The 10,539-nt window shown below is 35.3% G+C and overlaps 1 protein-coding gene across 1 annotated transcript; it reads right to left on the bottom strand.

The window, feature by feature from the left end:
• Positions 1–1,290: 1,290 nt before the first annotated feature.
• Positions 1,291–10,443, bottom strand: LOC149895662 (ribosomal RNA processing protein 1 homolog). The gene is made up of 11 exons (XM_090118606.1): positions 10,150–10,443; positions 9,809–9,888; positions 9,413–9,562; positions 8,834–8,936; positions 7,700–7,791; positions 7,044–7,223; positions 5,897–5,988; positions 4,891–5,043; positions 4,147–4,301; positions 2,897–2,994; positions 1,291–2,508 (listed from the first exon to the last, which is right to left on the bottom strand). The coding sequence occupies exons 1-11, from the start codon at positions 10,349–10,351 to the stop codon at positions 1,780–1,782; spliced, it is 2,034 nt and encodes a 677-aa protein (XP_089974732.1). The 5' UTR covers positions 10,352–10,443; the 3' UTR covers positions 1,291–1,779.
• Positions 10,444–10,539: the final 96 nt, after the last annotated feature.

Below are 10,539 nucleotides of genomic sequence, written 5' to 3'. Positions count from 1 at the left end.
TGAGTAATGAGTAATGATTATACTAAGAAGTATTTGGACATTACTTGTAACTAGATAGTGTACTGATGTATGTAATTTATGTTCATAAACTATACAGAAACAAATTTTGTGTGAAAAAATTCATTCTTTGGTTGGTTTTGATACGATTACTAGTAGGATATATAAATAAAACAGGTATTATTTCAATTCACTTTATTTCATTTCTCATAATGTACAACAGTTAACGCAGATTAAACAATTCCTTTAAGGCCCTGCGCAGACGACAGACTATCCGTGACGCACTTTTTAGTCTGTGAAAATAGAACCTATGAAATTATATGCAGTAACGCACACGACGCGCAAAAAGTCCGGCGCACAAAAAATCCGTGTAATTCGGGCAGACCGCACCGCGCCGCTCCGCACAAAAGTGTGTGAAAAGAATTGAACGTTTGCTTCAACGCGCGCTAATGCTGGCCATACACCATACTTCCTATCGTCCATTCGGCATGACGCTACCGATTGGATCAGTTAGAACTGACCATGTGTGGGAGTGGATTGGCATTATTTGGCATGATAGATAAACTTGACGGAACAATCGAATTTCGATTCTTTTGGCTTGATCATGGCGATTGGATCATGTCGATTGGACCGTGTATGGCGGTATGCGATCGTCACTTCAGTCTGGTCAATTTTCTGGTCATTTTTCGTCCAATCTGAAGCATAGGCGCTTCACTCGCTTGGTCGATAAATATGAAAGTATATGGATGTTTAGATGTCAACGGTTACGGATTTGAATAAGATTTGTTTGGGAGATAGATGAAGTACCAGATTACTTAACACATTGGGTACTTCTCATTAAATAGGTACATATATATAACAACAATCTTCCCGGCATATAATCCTTTTTTTGTTTCATTTTTACGAATAAAACGCCCAAAACGGCTAAAACATCGTCGTCTGTCACCGGTGACGCCATGGCTTCAATTGAACATTGCTGCCGATTGGACAATTCAAACGTTGTGTGTGTGGTCTCTATGGACAAACTGCAGATTGGATCAAGCTGCAGCGTCATGCCGATTGGACGATAGAAAGTATGGTGTATGGCCAGCATAACGCAGACGGCGCACACTTTACACGATTTCCATAGCGTCTACGTCCCTACAGCTCTGCCGACAAAATGATCGAAGATGTGCGTCGTGTGCGTTGAGTCTGTGAAAAATCCGCGACCGACTTTTTGCGCGCCATGCAGACTTTTTGTGCGCCGCAGGCTCGATCGCACAAAAAGTGTGCCGTCTGCGCAGGGCCTAAGAAAAACAAATAACATTTATTTCAAAATCTACAAGTGGTAGAATATTCCATAGTTATACAATAAAAACTTAAAAATACAACTTTTGTTGTAATTTTTTGCACAATTACCATAGTTTTATAGTTTAAATATTACATATTTTTAAGGAATTAACAATATTAAAGTTTCATACAAAATGTGATAAGTCCTCAAAATGCAGATCGTAGGCAGTGATGGAAAATAGTTTTTAGAAGTAAAAATTAACAAAAAATTATAAGTACATGACTGTCTAAGACCTGCCTTATGTAGGGTAATATAAATAGATAATTGATTTTCTATATCAGTGATCTATTATAACTAATTTTTGTGCTCGTTTTAAATTTAAAATTGAATACCATAACGGTAATTTTCAAAAATTCATAATGAACAAAATTTAATAGAAAACTCAAAGATTAAAAAATTAATTTGTCAAACGAAAAAAAAACTTTATTTAAATAAAAATTGAAAATATTTATCTAGAACTTTCCTCGTAATTTGAGTTTCTTTTTAAAGAAAGGGTTGATTGGTGACGGAGTTGACGGTTTTAAATTCGTTTTATTCGGTTTTTTACTACTATCAAAGGGGATATTCGGACTTTGTCGTACACTCTTATAATAATCTATAGTTCCTTGCATGCAATTATTTTTTAAAACAAATTTAACTTTTTTCGGCGTCTCCATGTTTTTATTGTCCACTTGTTTCTGATAATTTTTAGCTCTTGATTCTTTGTTATCTGTTTTATTTGTTTTTGCGTCGTTAGTTTTAATTTGTTTTTCTTTATTCGCTTCTTTCTTGACTAATTTAGTAGTTTCTTTAGGAATGTTTTCTTTTTTAACAGGTTTTGAATCTAATACTTTTGGCTTATTCCTACTACCATTAACTATAACTTCATTTTTCTTGCTTTTCCCTTGTTTTACTTTATTCGCTACTTTTTCATTTTTAACCTTTTTAGAAACATTCTTATCATCTACGCCATTTTCTAATTTGTTAGAAACATTTTCCTTGTTAGACTTTTTATTTAATTTCTTTTCACTTAAATTACTTGAAGTTTTCAACTTAGTAACTTTAGTATCTTCTACTTTAGCCTTTTTAATCTTTACTTCGTTGTTTGGTTCTTGATTTTTACGCTTGTTGTTTTTAAATTTATTTTTGCTGGGTTTTTCTGTTCTTTCTTCTGCTGTTGTATCACTTTGTGAGTCGCCATTCTGAAAATAAAAAAGTATTTTTTTTATCTAATATACACATATAAATCTCGTGTCACAATGTTTGTCCTCAATGGACTCCTAAACCACTTAACCGATTATAATAAAATTCGCACACCATGTGCAGTTCGATCCAACTTGAGAGATAAGATAGTTTAAACATGTAGGTACCACGGGCGAAGCCGGGGCGGACCGCTAGTGTTATATGAAAATAAATAGATATGAAGTTGTTAAGAAAACTAATTGACTGTAGCATTTTTTCTTTAAGTTTTACAGATAATAATTATTTTCTTTGCAACTATATACATTATATATCATACTGTATTCACAAAACAATAAAAAATAGATACCATATGAAAAAAATCGTCTTTTTATAGGAAAATGAACATACCGTGAGGTTTTTCTGTTTGTCTGTTTGTACATCTTCCACAATACTGAGCCCGGCGCGAGTTTTGGCGAGCAGACGCTTTCTGTGTTTACGACGGAGACCTGAAAAATAAATTATTTTATTATTTTTAACACAAGAGACATCACTACATAGTATAAAACAAAGTCGCTTTCTCTGTCCCTATGTCCATTTGTATGCTTAAATCTTTAAAACTACGCAACGGATTTTGATGCGGTTTTTTTAATAGATAGAGTAATTCTCGACAAAGGTTTTAGTATTTAACATATTAGGTTTTAGACAAAGCGGGCGAAGCCGTGGGCGGTAAGCTAGTTATATGCGAATAAAATTTCTAAAGACTGCACAGATCCATTTTTGAAGTGAAACTTCTCGAGGCGCGTTGAGAGTAAAATTTCAAGGGGGCGTCATGGCGATATCGTAACGTCATGGAGTGAGGCGACCATTTTGGTATCTTTGAATCTTGCCAAAGAAGTTTCACTTCTGACACGTGTGCTGAGCACACATGCTTTTTTTGTTTTTTCTCTTTAAGTGCAAAAAATTCTACTAATATGAATGCGAAAAATTCTACTAATATAAATGCGAAAATTTGTGAGGATGGATGTATGTGTATGTATGTTTCTTACTCTTTCACGCAAATACTACTAAACCGATTACAATGAAATTTAGCACACACATAGAGGGTAACTTGGATTAACACATAGCATAGGTTTTCCGGAAATCCCACAGTAACGGGAACTATGCGGGTTTTCCTTTGAAAAAGCGGGCGGAAAGTTTAATAGCTTATAACATATATATACAGGGTGTCCCACTTTCGGTATACTAAGCGCAAAGGGACTTGTAGTTTTGCATACGCTGAGTACGTAAAAAATAATTATAAAATTCCAGACGCATTTTTTTTTAAATAGAGGAATTCTTAAAATTCCATGTGTACACCCCCAACAAGCAAACCACCCAACTTTGCCACCCGCATGTGAGCTATCGTTTAAGATTATGTTTTCATAGACAAAATACTCACATTAGCGAAGCGGTATATGCCGGCTGCGCGAAGCTAGAGACGAATACATGGATTTTAAGGAAAAATTTAGCAAAAAATGTTTCGCGTAATTTTGTTATTTAAGTATTTTTTATGTGATCAGTGTATGCAAAACTACAAGTCCCTTCGCGCTTAGTATACCGAAAGCGGGACACCCTGTATATATATATATAAATAAATATATAATAATTAATCAACATACCTCTAAGAGCCAATTCATCAGCGCTAACAACGAGGTTTCTCTCAAGATTCCTCAACGCGGCTGCAGCTTTCTTTTTAGCGGATTGCGGTAATTTACTTTCGATTTCTTCAACTTTAATTTTCAGGGGATAATCGTCGCGGGATAGTTTCTCGAATCTGAAAGAGAAATTATTATCTATACTTTATTTTATTTAAGCCTTTATTGCTGATACAAATCCATACTAATATTATAAATGCGAAAGTAACTCTGTCTGTCTGTCTGTTACTCAATCACGCCTGAGCTACTGAACCAATTTGCATGAAATTTGGTATAGATATATTTTGATACCCGAGAAAGGACATAGGATAGGTTTTATCCCGGAAATCCTACGGGAACGGGTTTTTCTCTGAAAACGCGGGCGAAGCCGCGGGCGGAAAGCTAGTATACATATAAAACTAAATCTATCTTAAACATTATTATTTAACACATCGGATTTTCCGGTTTGGTGATCAGCGATCATTGATTATCTAGTGATATTTATAATATTATAAAGCTGAAGAGTTTGTTTGTTTGAACGCGCTAATCTTAGGAACAACTGCTCCGATTTGAAAAATTCTTTGGGTGTTAGATAGCCCATTTATCGAGGAAGGTTATAGGCTATATATCATCACGATAAGACCAATAGGAGCGGAGCCACGCGGGTGAAACCGCGGAACACAGCTAGTTTCTGATAAATAACCATCTTTTCACTCTTTCTTCACAAACCTCTCCAAACAAGCCCTAGCTCGTTTATAAGTCCTGGGACAGGAACAGCTCTTCATCAGCAACTTGGTGCGTTCCACCACCAGCTCCGAGGGTACGGGGAGTGGTTCCAGTACAACATCCACGTGACCAGCTCGAGGGTCTAGCGCTGATGACCTTCGGGGGAAATAGAATAATGATAAGTCAAAAAAGACGGGTTGCACTGGGGGAGTGCCGGCAGAAGTGAAAACTTGATTATTAACGTTGAGCATGTTTGATATCCATCCGTCTTACGCTTTTTCGATCAGGTCACGTGTCCTGACGCGAGTTTAAGATTTTATACCCATTACAGAAAAAGTGCTCAACGCCGCTAAAGAAGTTTTCACTTCAATAAGTGAAGTCCCATGTCCCCTAGTGGGGTAAGGGGCAGATGCATTATACATCTGTTTCACTGATCGATTTTTTTTAGGGACAAGTATGTGATCAGCCTTCTGTGTCCTGCCAGACCGAGACATTTTTTTTTCTTCGTCTCCACCGGGAATCGAACCCAGGACCCGTCGGTGGTACGCTCACGCGTTATCCACTGTACCAAGGAGGCGGTCATATAGAATAATAATAAGATAAAATTATATTATAATTAGCACTTTGTATTGTTTAAAAGATGGAACTGCACTTTAGGCATTTAGACTTAAAATACGTGCCTAAAACAGATTGAACAAAAAAGAAGGTGTTTTTAGAGTAAAATGTTCAAATTCACTAGCTCGAACAACTTGTAATTTTTAATTTAGAATCAAAAACTAATCTAGGTTTCCGTCGAACCAAATGATGATATTTCGTTAAAATAACTGTGGGTATTTAAATGGATATTATTTAAAATAATTAAAAATTTTAAATACACCACCCAATTTTTCTAAAAGAAACATTAATTTATAGAAAGCTTCTTCACTGAAGTCGATTTTAAAATGTGTTATAGTGGTTCCAACATACATACAAACATAAATAACAATAAAATCTACATCAGGCCACTTACTGTTCGTTCTCCGGTTCCTGTTGCTGCTCATCATCAGCCTCATCATCGGAGACCAGCTCGAGAGCATCCGGACCACCGGCTGGACATCCCATCTAAATATATAGTTATATTAATATATATATAAATCTCGTGTCACAATGTTTGTCCTCAATGGACTCCTAAACCACTTAACCGATTATAATAAAATTCGCACACCATGTGCAGTTCGATCCAACTTGAGAGATAGGATAGTTTAAACATGTAGGTACCACGGGCGAAGCCGGGGCGGACCGCTAGTATTACTAATAAATCTATAATATAAAAATGAATAGAAAAATGTGTTGGTAAGCGCATAACTCGAGAACGGCTGAACCGATTACGTTAATTATTTTTTTATAATATTCCTTGAAGTACTTCAACGAGGATGGTTCTTATGGAGAGAAAACGTAAACATGTACCACGGGCGAAGCCGGGGCGGACCGCTAGTAGTTTTTCTGTGAAGGTGTAACAAACAAACAGACATACAAAATTTCACACTTATAATATACTAATTTTATATAATACTAGCTGTTCCGCGCGGTTTCACCCCCGTGGCTTCACTCCTGTTGGTCGTAGCGTGATGATATATAGCCTATAGCCTTCCTCGATAAATGGGCTATCTAACACCGACAGAATTTTTCAAATCGGACCAGTAGTTCCTGAGATTAGCGCGTTCAAACAAACACACTCTTCAGCTTTATAATATGTGTATAGATTTATATAGGACTAGATTTCCGCACGCGGCTTCGCCCGCGTTTTCAAAGGAAAACCCGCATAGTTCCCATTCCCGTGGGATTTCCGGGATAAAACCTATCCTATGTCCTTTCTTGGGTATCAAAATATCTCCATACCAATTTTCATGCAAATTGGTTCAGTAGTTTAGGCGTGATTGAGTAACAGACAGACAGACAGAGTTACTTTCGCATTTATAATATTAGTATAGATTTACTAGCGGCCCGCCCCGGCTTCGCCCGTGGTACATATGAAAAATAGATGTTGGCCGATTCTCAGACTTACCCGATATGCACAGAAAATTTAATGAGAATCGGTCCACCCGTTTCGGAGGAGTATGCAGACTAACATTGTGACACGAGAATTTTATATATAAGATATAGTACAAACAACCCACCTTCTTCCAAGCCACAGTAGCTCCAGCATACTTCAAGCCGGCTTCGCTCTGTTTTATCCAATCAGTCAATAGTTGACGGCAAGCGATGGCCACTTGGACACTTTCACCGTTGCAAACGTGCTTTAGATAGGGATCGATTAGTTCTAACAGGCTCTCGTTGGATATCTTACCTTTGGATATCTGTAAATAAGTAAAAATACTATCATAGACAAACAGGTATAATTTCATAAAAACAAACCACCTTACTTAAAAAAAGTCAAGCAGAAGAGTATGGCATCTAAATATAATTCGAAATTCTTAGCTTTTAGCAAGAATAACAGCTCTAACAATGTATACGTAAAAAAAATAAAAATAAAAATAGTTTATTTCTTTTAAGCAAGTTTTCATCTTGGGTTGGAGGTAAGTGCCTTCATTTAAGTGATAAAAAAAATTATTCTGTAATATTAGTGACTAGCTGCTCCGCGCGGTTTCACCCGTGGCTCCACTCCTGTTGCCCGTAGTGTGATGAAATATAGCCTATAACCTTCCTCGATAAATGGGCTATCTAACACCGAAAGAATTTTTCAGTAGTTCCCGAGATTAGTGCGTTCAAACAAACAAACAAACAAACAAACAAACTCTTCAGCTTTATAATATTAGTATAGATTCATACTTACTTTAGACAATTCTTCTAAATAACAATCAATAATATGTAATATTAACGACAGAGCATTTCTCGCATAAAACGGTGTCTTGAGCGCCAAAAGACCTGAAATAATAAAAATAATATGTTTTATTAAATAATTTTAAATAATAATTTTAATGGATACTAGTGGTCCGCCCCCGGCTTCGCCCGTGGTACATATTTACGTTTTCTCTACATAAGAACCATCCTCGTACTTCAAGGAATATAATAAAAAAAGAATTATCGAAATCGGTTCCGCCGTTCTCAAGTTATGCGCTTACCAACACATTTTGGGATTCATTTTTATATTATAGATTAGATAGATATAATAAAAATTTGTTTCTTTATTAATTTCAACCAAAATTAAAATGTTATTGCATGTAAAATATTTTGTCCAAATTTGGACAGGTTTAATTTTGATAAAAATAACAATACTTTATAAGTTCTATTTAATATTTTTTTGGTAATGTGATTTGTGTGAATTATTAGATAAAATTTAGACCCACCATAAAATAACCTACATTGTACACCAAAGTTTTGTTCAGTTACAAAATTTTCAAATAGAACTAACATTCCCTAGTTTAGGGGAAAATAAGACAAACATACAAAATAAATATATTTATAATCTTCTTATATATAAAAATGAATCGCAAAATGTGTTGGTAAGCGCATAACTCGAGAACGGCTGAACCGATTTCGATAATTCTTTTTTTATTATATTCCTTGAAGTACGAGGATGGTTCTTATGTAGAGAAAACGTAAACATGTACCACGGGCGAAGCCGGGGCGGACCGCTAGTATATATAAAAATGAATCGCAAAATGTGTTGGTAAGCGCATAACTCGAGAACGGCTGAACCGATTTCGATAATTCTTTTTTTATTATATTCCTTGAAGTACGAGGATGGTTCTTATGTAGAGAAAACGTAAACATGTACCACGAGCGAAGCCGGGGCGGACCGCTAGTTATTAGATAAAATTTAGACCCACCATAAAATAACCTACATTGTACACCAAAGTTTTGTTGTTACATTATTTTCAAATAGAACTAACATTCCCTAGTTTAGGGGAAAATAAGACAAACATACAAAATAATTACATTTATAATAAAACTAACTAATACTTACCATCCTCAGAAGACAGCATATTGGCGTACTTTTTACAAGCCTCTAGGTCCCAATCCGTGCGTAACAAACATCGAAAACTGCCGCGCAAGTAACGACGTACAAGCTAAAAATTAGAAAAAAAAACTTTTTTTGTTTGAACTCGCTAATCTCAGGAACTACTGGTCCGATTTGTAAAATTCTTTCAGTGTTAGATAGCCCATTTATCGAGGAAGGCTATATAAAATAAATAATAATAAATAAATAATAAAGGACATTATTACACAAATCGACCTAGTCACACAGTAAGCTCAATTAAGCTTGTGTTGTGGGTACTAGGCGACGATAAATATAATATTTAATAAATACATATATAGATAATAACACCCAGACCCAAGAACAAATAATTGAGTTCATCACACAAATATTTGCCCTGACCGGGGATCAAACCCGGGGCCGTCGGCTCAGTAGGCAGTTACTTTACCACTGCGCCAACCGCGTCGTCTATATATCAGCACGCTAAGACCAACAGGAGCGGATAAATGCAAAACCGCGGGACACAGCTAGTTATACAATAAAAATATATGTATATACAATACTCACCATCATAAACTTATCAATCCTATGCTGGTCTATCCCATACCACTCCATGGCTAACACTTTGAATCCCACTTTTGTCATCATTAATGCATTGTCGAGCTGCTCAGTCGGGAATAGATCGAGGATCTGCGATATACTTTCACATAGGTCTTCCTGTAATGGGTTTTTACAACATTAATTATATGTTCTAAGAAAAAACAACGATAAAAATACTCTATTGTGAATTAAAAAAAGCATGTGTGGTTTTATGAAACCACGGTAAAAGTGCACAACTTAGGCACAAAATTATCATATTTGTACGATAATTATCGTACGATTCGAAATTTTAAACGGTTAAAAAGTTACATTCAATAAAGTTTGCATTTTTTCTCATAATTTGTTAAATTGGTTAAATATTACCTGAACCAATGGCTTATCAGACATCCAAACTGCGTAAAAAAGTCCTTTCCACACACGAATAAAGTCATCTTCTTTGAAAACTGTAACAAAACAATTGCAATGTAAGCAATTTATTTTTCGAATTTTTCAAATAGATTACATCTGCTAATAATATTGTTAATTTGAATAGTACGAAGTAAAATAAAAGACTTTTTGTCAATTTACGACGTAGAATAGGGTCAATAAATAGAAAAAATATTTCGACAAATACATACGCTAAATTTTGAGGTTATGTCTCAACGTGTGGTTTAAAAACAAACTATATTATTGATCATTTCTTATCAATTGAACATTAAACTCACCATAATTCTTTGAAAAACAATTCAAAAGCCACTTTTTAAGTGTTTTCAACACACGATCGCGGCTTTTCTTCTCATTTCCAGATAATAATTTTGCAAATTTAAATTCTTGTGCGACTACTAAAACTTTTTCTTTCTTGGGTTTTGTGAGTAACTTCTTCTTATTTTTCTGCTTTTTAGCACTCCGTTTATCGACCACCTTCATATTGATACACTTTTGGTAATTGGATTTGTTTAAATAATTATAAAAATTGAACTAACATTAACGCAACGCGAGCAAACCGCGACGTATTTTTGTTAGATGACTGACATATTTTGTCACTGTCAGCTTAAAATTTAAATACCTATCTGTCAAGATTATAAGTATAGTGCGTTTCACGAGAGAGTTCCCCT

This window comes from Colias eurytheme, chromosome 30 (genome assembly GCF_061535395.1).
Source record: "Colias eurytheme isolate Ceu_HAF_F1 chromosome 30, ilColEury1 Martin Lab GWU primary, whole genome shotgun sequence".
Taxonomy (NCBI): Eukaryota; Metazoa; Arthropoda; class Insecta; order Lepidoptera; family Pieridae; genus Colias; species Colias eurytheme.
The sequence above is the reverse complement of the archived record's forward strand: the minus strand, read 5'-3'. Positions and strand labels throughout refer to the sequence as shown.

Coding starts and splice junctions, on each gene's coding strand:
- LOC149895662 (XM_090118606.1), bottom strand. CDS start 10,351: ATGAAGGTGGTCGATAAACGGAGTGCTAAAAAGCAGAAAAATAAGAAG. Junction 5,989..7,043: donor CTACTGTGGCTTGGAAGAAG/GTGGGTTGTTTG, acceptor CTATATATTTAG/ATGGGATGTCCAGCCGGTGG. Junction 2,995..4,146: donor TGATGAATTGGCTCTTAGAG/GTATGTTGATTA, acceptor TTTATTTTTCAG/GTCTCCGTCGTAAACACAGA.